Raw genomic sequence first — 18,631 nt, forward strand, 5'->3', positions numbered from 1 at the left:
ATGGGGTTTTTTTTACAAGAAGAAATCAACTTGACTCTTTCAATACATCAGTCCATTCTTTCTAATTTTTGTAGGAGATATAGTGGGTTTTGAAATACTGTTTAGCAAGGATCTTGTACAACTGTATTATCCAGATTTGGTGCTGTAGTTTGTAAGGTGAGAACAGCAACTATTTTGTTGGCAGAAATATACACAGTTGGGTTAACATAATCACCTCGTGCTTGAGCTTTCCTTTCTGACACTTTCTAAAATCTCTAGATTTGATTTATATGGGAACTGATCCAATCTCAGTGCCTTAAAAGAATCTAGTTTGTTTTATACCTCAGCTCCTGAATCCCATGTGCTTCCTGAGATCTTTTGTTACCATGTTGGTCAGTGGCCCTGTCTCTGGGTCTCTTGCGTGTGTTCCTGCAGTCAGATTCTCTATCTGGCAGTCTCATTAAGCAGTGGGATTCTGTACTGCAGTTATTAGTCATAGGCCCTCCCATGGTCTTACTTCCTCTTTAGGGTCTGATTTTCTGTGGGAGTTTTAATTTTCAAAGTTTCTTTTATTTACATTAATATGTCTTAGAGACAGCTGCACATAAATTGAGGAAGGAGGCTTATCCTAAGACTCTTAGAGCATGAACAAATTACTTTTGTACTTGGCAAGACCATTAGGGCACAAGAATCTATCACTGAACTGCCTCCCATGTCTTTGAGTCAACCCCTTGTCTGGCCAGCCCCTGGCATAGCTGTAGTCCAGGTTGGTAAAGCCCAAACCTGGATTTCACCGCACCCTAGCCACACTCCATATTATGACCTTGTGAAGCACCTTCAGTGCTGCTGAGTGGAGGCTTGGCCTCCACTAGCACCCCCATTTCTGCAGTAAAAGAAACAAGCAATTCAGCTCCTGAAGCAATAGCTTGGTTTTATTTAGACACTGCAGGTTTAAAAAAATAAAATAATTCTTAGGCTCTGAAAGGCATTTTATAATTTCAGTTCAGTGTTGGAGAAGGAACAGCTTTTCTCCAGGTAACCTTTCAGTTATCAGAAATCTAGGCAGGGATGGTGCTGCCACCTTCCACAACCCCATTTCATATCCATTGCCAGAGAAGAATGAAGTGTCTGTCCTTTCTGGCTGGGCTGGGATCTTTTGCAACTTGTGTGTTTTTGCTCAAGTCCTTAGGAGGAGCCTTCTTCTCCTGGCTCTGAGCGTACCTGATTGTACTCGGATAGGAGAGTTTTACCTCTTTGCATTGTCTCAGCCTAGGAGTCAGGTAGAAGGAGAAGAAAAAAAATGACTTTTATATTCTTATACTCGGATGGAAAGCAATTGTGATTGTTCACGCTAATAAGGCAAAATCAGGTTCCTGTGAGGTGTCTTGCCAGAATTGCTGCTGTGACTAGTGTGTTCTCATTATGTAGGATATACTGCAGTAATAGCATTGTATAATATTTTTGTATATTCCTATATGCAGCAGGTTCTGATTTAGTGCAGAAATTGCACTGCAATCTAACAGAGCCTAACTTCCAACCTGCCTTTTTGCTATGTCTCTGTTTTTAAACCAACAAATAATAGAGTCAGTGTACCAAGAAATTTGTTTCTATCCTGAGACACGTTTGTTCTTATCGAGGAGAAGGCCCATATGAACTCCTCTGTTTTACCAGTTTTTATTCAGTTTGGTTCTTTGTTGCAAGTTTTGATTTTGAAAAATTTTATCTAGATTGGCTCCATGCCATGTCTTCAGTCAGCCAATTTCACTCAGTATTTGGTGAAAGCTCCTGACATTTCAGGTTCTGTCTTTAAACTGCAATTTCATCATCCTTGTAAACTAATACTGCTGGTGCCTAAGGCAGCCCTAATCTTACCCCTACTCTTCCTTCCCATGTGCTGACACACAGCTGCGTAGCGAGCAGAGTCAGGGAGTTGATCTGAGTAAAACCAAAACTAATCACTATTTTTCTTCTTTTAAACTGGATTAAACCTGGATTAATTCTTCTGTCTAGTTCAGCGTGCTACGACATAAGCACTTGTGCTGCCATAAAGAAGAGAAGTGCACAGGGAAATCAATCATTTCTGCCAACACAAATGCATGAGGTAGACATAAATTAAATGTGAAACAACACAAACTGCTGAAAGAAACTGTCCATGCTCCAAACTGCAGTCCTTCAAACCAGTTTCCCTTTCCCTGGGGAATGTCAGCTGCTCCTTCTCACCAAGATTCTTCAACTTCTTTTTTTGAAATGATTTTTCTTTGCTAAAATATTGGACAAACAATGGAACAAATGGAGAGAGAACTCGAACCCCAACACACCACCAACTTAAATTGATTTGTTTCTGTGATAAAGTATTAGGCCATATGAATAAGTTGGAACTGACAAATGTATCTCAATGATGCCTTTGATACTGTCTCATGTGACATTAGTCATGAGTGAACTGAGGAAATCAAGTTTACATGGAAGTAGCGTAAGATGTAGGAACACAAAAATGATTGTAGAAGTGTATTCAAAGGATTTGGCATCTTTCTAGTTCTAACTGGAGGAGTGAAGGGAGGCTGTGTTAGGTCTCAAGCAATTTTAACTAGCTAAAGTGATGGCACACAGTATGTACATTCTGACTTTTGGTGGGTGTCAATCTAGAGGCCTGCAAGTGTTGAAACAGAGGATTGGAATTTAAAATGATCTTACAGTATTGGAGAAATAGCCTGAAAGTACTAAGTACAAAAATCTCCTGTTAAGTGGGAATAATTAGTTACTCGGATGTCAGATGTCTTTTTTTCAGAAAAATATTGAAGAACATGGTAGATGTTGAACTGAAGCTCTTATCTTTTGCTGACCAGTTGGAAAAGATCCATGTAGTAGGCAGTAGCTGTATAAGCAGGAGTGTTCACTGTAAGGTTTATAAACTATTAGAGAATCATAGAATAACTTGAGTTGGAAGGGACCTATAAGGATCATTGAGTCCAACTCCCTGCTCCCCACAGGACTACCTAAGACTAAACCATATGACTAAGAGCGTTGTCCAGATGCTTCTTGAACTCTGACAGGCTTGGTGCCATGACCACTTCCCTGGTCAGTCTGTTCCAGTAAGTGACCAAGTAGTTCTTCCAGTTGACTCTGGTGCCATAAATGAAGCTGTGAGTCCAGATTTGAGGATTCCATTTCAAAAAAGATGTAGGGCAATGGGAAAGAGTCTAGAGAGGTGAGGTGTCTGCAACAAGAAATCTGTGAGGAATGACAGAAGAAACTATAATAGTTCAACCTGCAAATAAAAGTCTAAGGGTGGATGTAATAACTCATCTTATAATCTAAACATATCTAAAAGGTTATAAGAATTAAGTTGACCTCCTAAGACTATGATTTTCAATGTTGCTATGCGGGTGTACTAGTTCTTACTGCTGTGAATGACCCAGTGTCCTGAAGTAATAAATACAACTTTCCAGAAATGCAAATGAGTTCTCTCTGGGGCTTTGTTATAACATCTGGCGGTTCCTAAGTTTCTTTGTGAATCTCTTTGTGAGATTCAAAACGTTCCTGTCTCAGAAAGATTACTGCAGCGGCAGTCTGCCCAAGCACTTCTGGGTTGCCTTTCGGTAAACAGTTTCATTGTTTGGATGGTGCTGCTTAATGTGGCATTGTCCGTCCTTATTTTCAAATTCATACGTTCTCAAACAATAACAACTTTCAGATTTTGGGACTCTTCTAACGAGAACCTCTTTGAGTGGGTCCCTAGCTGTTGCTCTCCACTCGGAGAGGCCCTGACAAGGCTGTACCACCTTCTACTGAGATGCCTTTGCCTCCCTGCCGTGCATACGGGGTGCAGGGGAAAGTGTATTTAGGGAACACAGCTGCTCTTGGCTGTTAAGAAAATGCTTAGAGAATGAATGTTCACAATGTCCACTGATTCTTGCATTATTATTTTATTAACTGCTTAGGAGTATAGTCTTGATGCAAAACGCTAAGAGAACATGAGCAGCAATTCATTTTAATTTGCTGCAGTTCTTGAATGTGTGATTGTTGCATGCCTCTTTAGTGTGTTAACTGTCTGCAGCCGTTGACACACAGAATTGCAGTACAGAAATGTTTTGTGTCTTATATTTGAGTTGGATTTTTCCAGCTTGCAGGACTGTAGGTTCACTTCAGAATTAGCGTCCTCTTGTGAGCAAAGTTTAGCTGGGACCCACCATACTGTTTGTTTATTAGGACATTAGCTGCTAGATCTGGAATTGCTGTTTTCTTGTCAGAACAAGAAAAAATTGTTTTACCTAGAATATACAGTAACCTATCTATCAATGTGCCTTCTTTGCCACCTCCTACTTAATCTTCTGTACCTCTCGGGGAGAGTTTGGGGACACAGAGTCTCAAAAGAACCAAGTGATGTTGCATCTTCTGCTTTTGCTACCAGCTGGCTTGAGGAAGTAAGAGTAATGGTTACCATGATGGTGTATGGATGTGTCTCACTCTCTCAGTAGTATAGGCCTTTACTAGAGCAGAGTGCAGGAATGTAAACGGCTGCTGTCTTCCACATGAAAGTGGGACTGGTTCTCATTTACCCATTTATGGGATTTCTGTGATGTCCCTGATAATCTGTCATTGTAAGTAGATGTTTGGGGTTTTTTGGGGTGGTAGAGAAGATAAACAAAACTTCTAGGTGAACTTTGTTCATTTTTTAAAAGGGTTGTGTTATGGTCTGCCAGATTGAGGTACTGGATGATAAAAACTCAAAGGGACCTTTCTGTTCTACATCCCTTTTTTATTGCTTCTTTATAAATACATATTCTATTCAGAGCTCTTGATGCATTTGATCTGTTTAGATCCATAGGTCCATATAACTTGCACAGAACTCAAATCACCTTCCTTTGGGATGAAAGGCTGTAGAAATTGCTCAGGGCCTCAGACTGCCTGCCTTAGGTGAAGAAACATGTCAAACATCAGTATTCAGGCACTTGCTGCTTCTGTCCGACTTCAACATATTACTGCTGGGCACTTTACCTTTCTCCTTTATTTTTTTTCTTTTGAATAAAAACATCACATGTTCTCAGGCCACAGAGTATGATACCCAGTATATTCTTTGTCATTCCTTTTGCTTATTCTAGGAGTTTTTGAGATTCATAGATCATTCAAACCAGACTGCTTTAAGGGGTCAGTAAACAATTCTGAACACTCTGAAATCCTTGTAGCCAAACAATAGCTTAGTTAAAAACAAACTTAAGAAGGCTTGTATTTCTAATTTACAGTACAGTCTGCCAAACGTTGGTATTGTATTAGGTGGGCTACAATATAAAGCCTTGTAGGCTCCACTTAAAAGAATGAAAAAAGTCACTTCGCCGCAAGGAAGACTCAAGGTTTAGATTTAGGAGCCACTGCTCTCCAAAGTATGCTTATGTCCAGCTCAGCTTTATTGGGCAGACAGTTTACTTCGTAGTTATATATGTAAGTAAAAACACATTTCTTGTTTCTATTTTAAATTGCCACAAATACAGTTACAATTTAATGGTTTTCATATTTTAGAATTTATGTTTTATTCAAATGAACCAGTCATCACTGAAATCTTATTTGAAAAAATGAATTGGAAATGTGACTGTCTACAGATAACTCTGGAGAGTGATTTTTTTTTTTTTTTTTTTCTTCCCCTCCAGTAAATACTTCTAAAAGTTGTGAATTCATGTTAGTAGGATGTAGTAGAATTTTTCTGGCCTATGCAGTGGCTGCTGCTATTGTCCTAATTTAAATAAAAATCTATCAAGCAAAGTTAGATTTGCAAATAGAAGGATGACAGAAGATACTCTGATCTTCTTGTTATGTTCAAGCCTTTTAAAGATTTTACCTCGACTGTTTTAGAGTAAGGTTGATCTACTGGCTTAATCCTTGTTTGCAGAGCTAATTAACCTTGGTGTTATTCCTTTAGGATAGAGTTAAGCTGACTAAATCTATTGCAAACCAACTTTAGAAATTTTATGTTCTCCTATTTGTTTTTTTTTAAGGATTTATAAATTATTTGCCTTGGTTTAGCAATGATTTTGTGCTTCTCCAAAGTCGTGCTAGCTATTTGAGATGACAGCACAATTTTTATGAACAGTAACAATCAAATATGTAGTCTCAACACTTCCAGCAAGTAAATACCAGACAATTATCACAATAGCAGGAGCTGGGCTTTTAATAATGGTATCTTGCAATGATTTCCTAAAGTAGATGTTCTCTGTCAGGGTGGTGGCTTCATTGAAAGCAGATTTGAGTGCTTGCTAGAGCTACCAGTGCAGCTCAACAATAGCTGGTTGCTCAGATGATTTCACGCTGCAGGCAGCATTTCAGTGGTCAGCCTGTCCTGTGAGCCCATCCCTGTTTGTGAGTAAACTAAAGATCCTTGAAAACTGCAAGACTTAACATACTGAACGTTTTTTTCTTTTTTTGGGAAACATCACTTGCTCTTCCTTCTCTTGCATCTTAGTTCATTTCTCTTAGCTAATTTACTACTATTTAAATTCTGCATGCTAAGGATTAGTTTCTCCAGTTCTTTCTGTATAACAACACCTCAACAAAGATACTGTAAATCTCCTTTTTCCCACTTAACTTGCATAGTCCTATAAAACATCTGGATGTAAAAATAAGTTAGCTGCTTGCTTGCTGTCTGTCTGCCTGAGAACAGTCTGAGATTCTGGCTGACCAGAAAATGGTCCAAGTTTTTTTGTTACTGAACGTGTGGGATCTGTGAAGGTATCGGCTTAAGTATCTTGGTTTTATTTAGTGTTTTTTTTAGAAATTACCTTTAATTGCTGTCACCTCACACACTTATAGAGGAATGGTCAGCAGTTCCCTAGGAGGAGTTTTTAGTGATGGAAATATCATGGAGAAGAATTGCAGTAGAGAAAGATTTGAAGAGATGCAAGTGGGGAAGTGTATTGTAGCCACTAAATCAAATCCACATGGGAATCTTCCCTCTCAGGCATGTCTGTTGAGCGCTGGGGGCACAGTGTAAATGCTGACATCCTCTTCCATAATGCTGTAATGACTGGAGTGAAAAACCGCGGGAGGAAAATGGAATTTTCTTCGTTCAGCCAAAAGTGTCATTATAATAATTTGAGCAGAATTAAATATGTGGAACAAAGAAAGTGTGTGAGGCAGGAAATGCAGGCTGTCTTTAAAGACTCTTAGGTTTATTGAGACGTTTTAATCCCTCTTGCCTCAGAGGGGTACATGTTGGGAACAGTAATGCACTGTCTCGGAGTGCTCAGAGTTCCTCCAATAAAAGTTTCTTCTTTAAGGCATTTTGTATTCGAGCATGGGGAAAACTGTTTGTATTCCAGCGTGTGAGTCCACATGGGCCATGAATGGAAACTGCTAATGGTTTGAATTCATCTGGGAACGTGTGCCAAGAACAAACATGACTGTGTGAAGAAATCTGCATGTACTAAATGAAGTTGTGCATGTACAGCCAGCATCTTTTTTTTGGTGTTTTTTTATGAGGTGTTTTTGTTGGAGAATGGGAAAATGGACTTATTCATGTTCCTTGAGCAAGTCTTCAATTTTATTTTTTTTTAGTAAAACTAACAAAAAGATTACATTATGTCTGCTTTTGAAAAAGAGGAACACTGGAATGTTTTACTGGAGCACAGGTCTTTTGCATAGATCCACCAGTAAATATGGAGAAGGTTGCTCATTTAAATCCAGCTGGTGATTTTTTTGACCTATGAAAAACAACTTCAAACTATACTGACAGCTCAATCTCAAAAGCCTGTTTGCACACAGGCACAGTTAGTTGTTTTCTTTTTTAAATAAGTAGGCTTTTGTGGTTCATGCTAGTGTCAGTTTCCACATTAGATTCAGCAGGCATGTCAAGTATACTGCATTAGATTAATTGCTTAATTCTGGCATTTGAGGCTGTTGTAAACCCAAGTATTGGGAATAGAAGGATCACAGCTTCCTAGGCAGCGAGCACATGCTTTAGTTGGAGGTTCCAGTTACAACATTTGGTATCTACTGCATCTGTCTACAGCTTCTGCTGGATGAATATAAAACCAGCTTAATCATAAAGCAAATAACAGCATGCAGCAATAAACTGCAATATTTGATTGTTCTATGTCATGTCTTCTGTGTCTCTACTGAAATGGGAGATTTAATACGTCTTGGGATACTGTTTTGAGCTGGACTTTAAATAAAGTTAGATTTGTATGTTGATTGTGCATAAAAGCACTTGCATTAAGAGATAGAGATGTGTATATACATCGAGAGGTATGTTAATTGCATCTCCTAGGTTTTGCATTAATTTTGGGTTATTGCATATGTGGCAGTCATTCTAGTTTTGTGCTGTAAGTGGCAGCGCACATATGAAGCAAAATGATTTGGGAAATCTATGAAACAGGATTTGGATAGCATCTCTTGTTTGGCTTGCCCTCTTGTTCAGCAGTCTTATCAAATGCAACTATATACAGTGAGACCTATTGCTTGTAATATCCTTAAAGTAAATCTTGAAGTACTATATGAAAGTTTTGAAGCTATAAACCAGTAACATTTTCTGCTACAATCAACTGTAGGTAAGGAAAACTTACATCCTCTCTTAATCCAGGAAGCTTTTACATCACTGAGTATATCTTAGAAATCACACTTTATTTTGCCATGTGTGAACCTCAAGAAAACATCTGAGAACATCTATTCAATGACTCAGTTGCAGAATTAACAGCATCAGATCATTGCAAGCTGGAGAACACTTTTTCAGTTGGATGTAACTTGAGTATATTTTTACATGACAGCATTTGTGTGTGTTTTCCCAATAAGCTATTTATTGAAAATTCTTTAAGCATGCAAAGGTCTGAGTCTGAAGTTGTTTTTGCAAAGATTATCAGTCTCTATCTCAGTTAGAAGGACATCTGTGTGATTAAACCCATAGTCATTGACGATGGCCTTGAATTATAATTAAAAAAAAAAAAAGAAAAAAACAAACCAAACAAAAAAACAACCCAAAAACTAGTTATAATGTGCCAACAGCTTACATGCTGGTATAAGATATGCTGCAGATATTTTCATAACATAGAAGAGGAGAAAATTGTGGTATAATGAATGTGAAAACAACCTTTTCTAAGTAACTAGCAGGTAAATTTATTCTTTTGATTCTGTTTTCGTCTTGATATATTTGTTGTTAAAGGATAGGTATCTTACATGGTAGGAGTTTAGGAGTTACATAATCATATCTTTTCAGGAGCTGTGGGTTCTTTCCTCCTTTGAAATTGGACTGGATTTTTCTTTTGATGGGGCCCTTTTTTTAAATGCAATTGATTTTTGGAAAGGTGCGTGTAAAATGTCTTAATGCTAAAACTCTTGCATACCTCTTTATTGGTTAACTGAAGTATACTGTTAAAGATTATTTTGGTAGAGGATTCTATTTTTATTTCAAAATAGGTAGGTGGTGAATTTGATTTGGCCTAAGTTGTGCTTGCTCATGCCTCCGTGTATGCAGCTCTTTATTTTTTGCCGTTTTCCTGCCCTTTTCCCTCTCCTCTCTCTCTGTCTCTCTCCAAGATAAGGAAATATCATAAATAAGTGCCAACGAAATGTTGAAACTGCAAGTGTTAAGACAATTCCTTTGCTGATAGTACGCACACTAAATAATGGATCCATGACTCTTTTGGCTTCATAAGTCAATTTGACTGGAATTTATCTATGTTTTCTAATAGTTAAATTGTGGCAGATATCAAGTGATCCCACAGACAGAATTTCTGGCTTCAGTAGCTGAGACCTGAAGATGATCTTATACAAAGAAAGCTAGGAGTTCAAAAAAGATCTGTGGGCTTGAAAGTCTTAATAATACAGAGATGTGGAATTTAATCTATGTCTATTGGAGCATCATTGTATCTGAACAATGAAAAGGGTCATTCAGCAGTCTGTATCAGTGGGACCTATGTACAGATTTCAGTGCAGAACTAATTGGAGTTATAATTGTGGTGGTGTCTGCATAAAGAGCCTGTTAATGTCCCCTCTGTAACTGAGTTGTCCCTCCTTCAGTTAGGTTCCTCTGTAAGCTGTGGCCAGACGGACCTTTCTTTTGCAGGACACGCCTGAATAAGCAGCTTCCCTCCATCTCCCTCCCTGTTCTCTACAATTTCTTTTTTTCTCTCCAAATGTCTCTCCTAAGTTGACTGTGCTGTTTTCTTATGACATGCTGTCGTGGTTTAACCCCAGCCAGCAACTAAGCACCACGCAGCCGCTCACTCACTCCCCCCCCACCCAGAGGGATGGGGGAGAAAATCAGGAAGAAGTAAAATTCCTGGGTTGAGATAAGAACGGTTTAATAGAACAGAAAAGAAGAAACTGATAATGATAACGCTAATAAAATGACAGCAGTAGTAATAAAAGGATTGAAATGTACAAATGATGTGCAGGGCAATTGCTCACCACCCGCCGACCAACACCCAGCCAGTCCCCGAGCGGCGAAATCCCTGCTCCCCCCTTCCCAGTTCCTAAACTAGATGGGATGTCCCATGGTATGGAATACACCGTTGGCCAGTTTGGGTCAGGTGCCCTGGCTGGGCGTGAGAAGCTGAAAAATCCTTGACTATAGTCTAAACACTACTGAGCAACAACTGAAAACATCAGTGTTATCAACATTCTTCACATACTGAACTCAAAACATAGCACTGTACCAGCTACTAGGAAGACAGTTAACTCTATCCCAGCTGAAACCAGGACACATGCATTGAGGAACTGACCTGAGTCAAAATTATTTAGCAGAAAAGAGGTGTGGTTTTGCCTGCATTAACCCCAATGGTTTCTCTGACACTGTTTCCTGTGCAATTGCCCAGTTGGTAATTACAGAGGAACTGAGGGGATGAGGTGCTAAAGCTGCAAAAGGTGCAGGAGCTGCTTAATCAAGTACTGTCACCAAGAGCGGTGCTCCTGAAGGAGCAGTCTTACCGAGTCTGAAGCTTTCTGTATTTTCTGTGAACACAACTTGTTGTCTGCCAGCACAACCACAGTGTTCCTTCCCTGTGCCCTTGCAATGCTTTCCCGCTCTATGTGGATGTCTTGGTTTCAGCTGGGATGGAGTTAATTTTCTTTCTAGTAGCTGGTAGAGTGCTATGTTTTGGGTTCAGTGTGAGAAGAATGTTCATAACACTGATGTTTTCAGTTGTTGTTAAGTAGTGTTTAGTCTAAAGTCAAGGATTTTTCAGCTTCTCGTGCCCAGCCAGCAAGAAGGCTGGAGGGGCACAAGAAGTTGGGAGAGGACACAGCCAGGGCAGCTGACCCCAACTGGCCAAAGGGGTATTCCATACCATGGGACATCATGCCCAGTATATAAACTGGGGGAGTTGGCCTTGGGGGATGGCTGCTCAGGAACTAACTGGGCATCGGTTGGCTGTGGCCAATTGCATTGTGTGTCACTTGTTTTGTATATTCCAACTCTTTTATTATTGTCATTTTATTATTGTTGTTATTATCATTGTTAGTTTCTTCCTTTCTGTTCTGTTAAACTGTTCTTATCTGAACCCATGAGTCTTACTTTTTTTCCCCGATTCTGTCCCCCATCCCACTGGGTGGGGGGGAAATGAGTGAGCGGCTGCATGGTGCTTAGTTGCTGGCTGGGGTTAAACCACAACAGTGGGACAGATGAGTTTCCCTCCAGTTACCAGAGAGGGAATTAATGAAGCTTTTATGCAGCATGAAGTTACAAGGTGTCTATCTGAGAAGATTTTGCATCGTCCTGAAGTGCTAGTGTGGACAGCTTCTGCCCAAAATAAGTTGAGCTAGTTTAAGAGAATTGAAGAAGCGTGGAAAACAACTTCTGTGAAGACTCTTAGAGACTTTGAAAATTCTGCCTCTAAGTGCGTGAAATTATCTTCCAAATTCTTTATATCACTAAAACCTTTATTTGAAGGTCAGAGCTGGTAATGCCAATGTAAGTTAACTGGACTTTCATATAACTTAGGGGTTTCTAATTTTTTTTTCATTTATGACTTTATTTTTTAGAGAGCAGCAGTCTGCTATATCTGTGATCTACAATGAATGCAAAATCTGCAATCAGCAAAGAAATTTTTGCCCCACATGATGAAAGGATGCTGGGAGCTGTCCAAGTGAAAAGAAGAACAAAAAAAAAGATTCCTTTCCTAGCTACTGGGGGTCAGGGTGAATATTTAACATACATCTGCCTGTCAGGTAAGATTGATTTTTGACATCCAGTTACCTGTTTAGTTTTGTCTTTGATTAACTGATTAGCTGTTATCCATACCCATAAGGAGCTGGGTGAGTCGAATATTAGTAATGTAACTAGAGAATTATGGCGCTTGTATCTTTAATCTAAGAAACCACATGCTTAAGGCTATTAATATTTATACCATATAATAAATGGAACAGGTGGTTTCATTGTTTTAAAAAAATTAGGTGTTTGCTCACAGCATAGCTGCAGAGTATGAAGAAATAGAATATTTGATAACAGTCTTTGCTTATTGAGGTTAAGATTTTTCTTGGAGGGATGAACTTAACATTGTATTTCATTTTAATGCCCTGAAATTTTTTGTTTGAAGCAAATATGTTTGCCGCCTCTTTTCATATTTGCCTGTATATGTTACCAGCTCGTTGGGAACTTAGGCAACTTTCAGCCAGAATATTTTCAGTTCATTGAATGGAACAGTGGTGCTATGTGTCAATCACCTGACTTTTAAAAAGGATGAAGATGGAAATACTTGGATTGAAGGAGAAAAGGATGTATAAAGACACATTTTGTGAGAGGTCATGGGGAACAGGGAGAAATTATCTATGTGTTGCTAATGTGTTCAGATGAAATTAATTTGAGTTTCTCCAAGGTTAAACCAACACTCGTGAGAGTCTGGATTTCAGGAACAGGGTAGGTACTAGGTGTACAATAGTTGGCTTTATTTTTTTACCCGTTCTAATAAAATTAAAGGTCCAATTAATGTTTTTAAGTGTATAAATGAAACCCATTGATTGGGTACTTGTGGTTAACTATGGTATTGTAGGTTTTTTGGCTGGCTTTTTTATGCTTTGAATACTTTCTGTTATTGTAGTGAAATTTACTTTAATTTAAGGTTACGTCTCAAGGCAGTTGGAAGGCAGTTTGTGATCTTGATTTGCCTGTGGTTTATACCTGTTTTCAGACTTAGAGTGGAATTCAGTTGCCTGGAGGTAGACATTCAGTGCAGTTTTAGGTTTGCAGCCCATCCTTCAGGTAGCTCTCTAGAAAGGCAGAAATCCTTTGTTGCTTCTATGCCTGCCAACTGAGTGTGTGTGAATATCTTTGGTATTCTAGGGTAATTTAGTCACTTAGGTTTTTAGGCATATCAGTTGCTCCCTTTGAGCATATGCATCTTACTGGAAGTACAACTAGTGGTCAGAGGAAGAAATGGTCTGTGAATCTCAGAAGACTGCAATTATATTTGGACTGAATGGAAGATAGTGTTTCATGGACCCTTTTTTTTTTTTTCCCATTGAAAACTATGTCAACACTTTCAATATATAGGAAGTAAAACCCTGTGACTCTACTACTGGTATAAGACATTACACACCTGCACACAAAATGTATATTTATTGAATGCTATTGGATGAAGTCTTATATGTATGCATATGTACAAATGCTTACGTTAAAATCGAAGGTGCAGAGTATATGCATACACGTACTGAGGACAGCGAGATAAAACAGAAGACTTCTCATTTCTAGCAATGTTCTGCTTGTCATTCTCCCCATATACAAAGCTTCAAGGAAGGGTTTAAAAATTGATTTACCTAGGCTTTTCCCTAGACTTGTGGTTGGGATACTCTTTTTGCATGTACGGATTGCAGGTTTCAGTCCTCTCAGGTTGCAGAGGAAACTGAATCTAGGTCTCCCATCTCTTAAAAAAATGTTCAAATCACTAACTTTTTGAAGCAAAGGTCAACTCTTCTTCCTTTGGCAGTCAAAATTTTTCAACTGTTAGTCCAATTTCTTTTCTAACTCTCTTACTTTAAAGAACAATCCTGTTCTAGGGCTGTGCAGTCCGTTTTGGAATACCCGGGTGTTTGATACCCATGTTCATGAGGAAAGATTAGAGGTGTGATCTGTGCTTACAATTTTCTGTAGGCTAAGTCTATTCAGTAGGTGGATTTTTATTTATTTTTTTTTTAATTGCTATTCTGGGGAACCTAGTCCTCTTCCAGCTCCCCCACCCCCGTGTTGATGTGTAGCAGCTAACACGGATTTTAAGAGATTGAATGACCTTGGACACATCTAATGTCTTTCTGTAACAGAATAACATATTATGAGTAAGGAATAAAGAGCAGATGTCCTGACTTCAGCAGAGCTTCTCACTGACAAGGCGAAGTATTCAGGATCCAAATAAAATTATTGTATGGTGGGCACCGAAAAGCTGCATAATTGCATTGGGAGAGCCCTCGTGGGTGGCTCACTATTAATGGAGTTTTGCATGGGTCTGAGACCAGTTGTTTTATATACATTTATAGTTTATATTATGGAAGGTACAGTATGATTGGTAATTTCAGTAGACAATGAAGTGACTAGGGAGAGGACTGCCTGGCTGTGTTTGTGTTTAAGGGCGATATTAGAGTTCCAAACAGTCTGATCAGAAAGATGATGCAATTCAATAGAGTCAAGTGCAATTAGTTACTTAGTCAGGAATAATCAATGGCAGAAAACTAAGGGGTAGGGAACAACTGTTTCTACCACTGTCGTTAAAGGAAACGTGACAATGATAAACTATGGTTATTGCTAATCCTGATGGCTGTGAAGCAATAATGGTTTTACCTACAGCAACAAGGTGTGTTACAAATTAAGAAAAAGTTTTCCTTTAGTAAGTGTAAGTTAATGTGGGGATGGCAGTTTAGCTTTGTCCCGAAATGGTCCAAGATGAACTATATCTTGGGATAACAGAATATACAAAGTGATGTTCCATTTTTCTGTGATGCAATGAATGAGGCACAATGGTGGCTAGCTCTGGATTTTAGTTTCCACTTCAAGTGACCCACGCTTTAATGCTGAATGTGCAACATCTATCTCGGAAACACCTTTATCAGCCTTTGACTCTTATCCTGTTTTTCCCAGTTTTGCGATGTATTAGGTAAACGTAGTGACTGGAATACGTGTTCTTAGTTTCCTTGGACTAACTCAGTTTGGCCTTTGCTAAAAGAATTTGATCATTTACTGTTTAGAACTGAATTTCAACTGTCAGTTGAAAAAATACACATAGTAACTGACTTGCTTAGGGACTTATAAATATTTAGGAATATAAAATATGCTGCTTAGTTGTAGTTTCATTCAAGATATGGTACAGAAAATGAAACAGCCATTGTGATAGCTGCTTTTGTTTACTGCTCAGTTTGTAACTGACAAATTGTACGAATTGTTGTAATCAGAGTTAAATGTTTTCCTTTCTGTGTTGAATTGAAAATACATTATATTATAATTGTTTTCTATCTTTATTTTTGTAAGCATGGATAGAGATGCTGAGCAGGGAGAATGCAATGCCCTTAGGCCTCAAAGTAATGGGATAGTGAAGCATTAAAAGAGTCGAACATTGAAGAGAGCAAGATGGGAGAGTAAGAGAGATTCTTCCTTAAAATTTGTATTTGAAGAATGTACTGGATTTTTTTTTATCTGACAATACTAAATACTGAATTGGTTAGAAGGTAATACTCGTTAATGCTCCAAAAGGGTGTACCTAAAGTCTGTCATCTGAAACTGGAGACAGGTTAAGGTAAGAAATCCGAAGCAAGACTGCTTCCCAGACTGCTGGAAACCAAGCAGCTGGGTTACCTGCAACCTTCTAGCCTGCGCTAGTGGTGGGACTGGCCAAGTTAGACTGGCAAGCAGAGCCAAGAGAGATCTTTTGAGAGTTATTTAGCTGAAGAACAGAAAGAAGGGAGTAGACAGATGGGAAACCCAGAGGTGGGGTGGCTGTAGGCAGAACAGAGAAGATGAAAACTGGGATTTTTTTTTTTTTTTTTAAATGTAGAAGAGGATTTAACACAGAGGAAAGACAAGAAATTCAGAGCTGAAAGTGGATATTTGTCACCTCCTCCACACTAGCAGACCTAGTGACAGTTATTGGATCAGATCTAAGTTTTAATTTTGTCACCATTGTCTTATATAATTGAAACATGATTGTTTAAAATAGTTCTTAGCCTTATTTAGAATTCTGAATTAAGTATAAAATACTTAAAAGGTCACTTCAGAAATGCAGGACATTGGCAGTCTCTCCTACTTGCTTGTGCACAGTTCTGTGTGTGTTATTTCCCTTGACACCCTATCATTATGTTTTTTAAGTAACTTCTAATATTTAAAAAGGTTTTTAATGTAGTGCATTGGAAGTGTTCCAGTTTCCACATATGGATGTGGCGTTGACCTTTCAGGGCTAAAAATCTATCGCAGTTGCAGTGAACTGAATGAACCAGATGGTTCCTTTTGAACCTGAATTCCTGTGTGTCATAACATTCTCAGCTTAGCTGCACCACTCTTTCTAGTCCTTCTGCTGAAAAGCTTGGGATTTGACTGTAAAGCTGAAGTTATTTAAACTTGGAGTGGAACTTTTTCCCACCGTGGTTATGACTTTAATAGTGTTCTTTCTTTGCCATCTCCAAATTAAACTAACATATTGCCAGTTCAGAGGTTTTTTTGGATGGCTTTTATGCAAAAGTACAATCTATCAAGAATGGTGCTAGAAGAGCCAAAAGGAAATGCAAAGAAATCATAAGAAATAATATACAAAAATAAGATGTACATGCAGGGGGAGAGTGTGTTAGGTTTTTCTTCCTTCTTTAAAATTTAACCTTATTGACCATGCCATGGACTTTTTCAAAAGACAGGCAGTAAATAGCTTAGAAAGCTATTTGCAGTTACCGCAGTAGGTTTTTGGAGGTTGTTTTACTTCTGTTTCGAAGTATACAGAGAGTCAGAGGCTCCACTTATTAGCTTAAATAATCCTGTGAATATCCTCATCTGTGCTCTTACAGCACACTTACTTCAGCGGATACCTAGCCACAGCACTCGGTTACACTTCCAACATAAGCTTTTGTATTCTCTTTTTTGCCTGTAGAGCCAATGGTGCTATAAAGTTGTTTTTCAAAATATGAATTTGTTGTTCCTCCCATACTGGCTGCTCATGGAATAGAATATTACTCGGGAATGACCTATATCTCTTGCTCCTTTTCAGGTTACTTCACATGGCTGCCAGAAATTGGCCATAGTTTCATGGGGAGTTCAAGGGCAGGTTAAGTACAATTGAGTTTTCAGCATGGTAGCTGAACTGAAAATTGGAAAGTAGTGAGAAGGAACTTCATATCAAGAGAATTCAGTTTTCTCCTAATGTGTTCTCATTTTCCGTTTGAGTTTTGCTACTGTACTGAAGTGACAATCTCCCAATTTATTTTCTATATTTTCTTGTTGAAGAAAATATCCCATTTTTAGGAGCTTATAGTGCAGAGGATTCCCATGGTTCCTTCTCGGGACATGAGAAACCAAAGTAAACTTCATTTTCTCACTGATATTCCAGGAGAATGCTGTAATCGCCTCCCCCATAGGTATTACTGAGGTATTACCGCGTATGTGGCGGGGAAGGGGGTGGCAGGGGTGGATTTCCTCTCTGTTTAAATGTGGTATTAAGGAGTGAGAATGATACTTCAGTGTTCATGGTCAGACACAGGGCATTCACTTAGAGCCTGACCCACTTAGATGTCACACTCTCCATTGAATGTTTAATTATTTATGCAAAATAGAATATGATTTACATGAGAGATTCAGTCAGCCCAGAAGAACATGCATACCAAATGGTGGTCCAGTCTTCTGCCAGCTCCGACCTGGACAGCTTGTTTGAAGACAGTTGTGGTGCTTTCCCTAGCCCCATGGACCTAGATTGGCACAGCAGGCTGAACATCTGGGCGTAGATTGGCATGTTCAGTCAGCGATCAGGGGAAACATTTCTGGAACCTGTACTTAATGCAAGGACTGCCTGTTGCAGACAGTGGCTTTAATGTGAAGACTCATATTCTGTCCCTCAGAGAAGACAGGTGTTAAGTATTCCTATGTCTCAGATGAGTTCCTTGAATACTAACCATCAGTATAAAGAGTGTGGCTGCTGTCACCAGCCACCAGTTGGCTGCTTAACACTTTTGGATTTTATCTGAAAATATCTGGTAACTTTCTGATGGCCAATGGAGAAATTATTCCAGATTCAATGGACAGGACTCTGCAATGCAGAAAATGTAGAAAATAAATATACTATTTCTTCTTTATTGGCCTTTTTAATGTCAAAGTACGGACACATTGGAGGCTTTCTTTGGCTACTGATTCCTCTAAAACCTTCTCATTGTGCAGAGTCAGTGGCTGCTTTTGCTTCCAGTTACTCAGAGATCTAACCTACACAGGTTTTGTGCAAATTTTGCATTCATGTTGACTAAGGCAAAGTCATACAGTTTGCTAGTGTGGGTGGAGTTAAATTCATGTAACATTATGTGGTTTCCACACACATGTAGTTAGTTTCCAGTTTAATGGCAACTTCTTCATGTTGATTCCTGGACTTCCATGAACTGATACCTCTGCCTTTCTAGTGCCTACACTGAAGTTCATGTCTCTATATAGTGAGCTGACCATAGCAGCTCACTGAAGCTTTTTACCATTGCTTATGCAGCTGAGCTGGTGCAAATGTGTGAGCAAGAA

The 18,631-nt window shown here is 38.9% G+C and overlaps 1 protein-coding gene across 9 annotated transcripts in view; it reads left to right on the plus strand.

The window, feature by feature from the left end:
• STXBP6 (syntaxin binding protein 6) overlaps positions 1-18,631 on the plus strand; it is a 118,417-nt gene that overhangs the window by 25,773 nt on the left and 74,013 nt on the right. For 7 of the 9 annotated variants that reach the window (XR_012650746.1, XM_075030355.1, XM_075030356.1 and 4 more), the window contains one exon: positions 11,941-12,126. The exons of 1 other annotated variant lie outside the window; for it this stretch is intronic. Coding sequence is in view for 6 of the 8 variants with exons in the window: in XM_075030355.1 (XP_074886456.1) it covers positions 11,973-12,126 (154 nt within the window). In the remaining 2 variants the exon portion in view is untranslated. Of the gene's footprint in view, positions 1-11,940; positions 12,127-18,631 lie in introns of those variants that run through there. One more of the 9 variants, XM_075030361.1, reaches the window with a different exon arrangement.

This window comes from Buteo buteo, chromosome 6 (genome assembly GCF_964188355.1).
Source record: "Buteo buteo chromosome 6, bButBut1.hap1.1, whole genome shotgun sequence".
Classification (NCBI taxonomy): domain Eukaryota; kingdom Metazoa; phylum Chordata; class Aves; order Accipitriformes; family Accipitridae; genus Buteo; species Buteo buteo.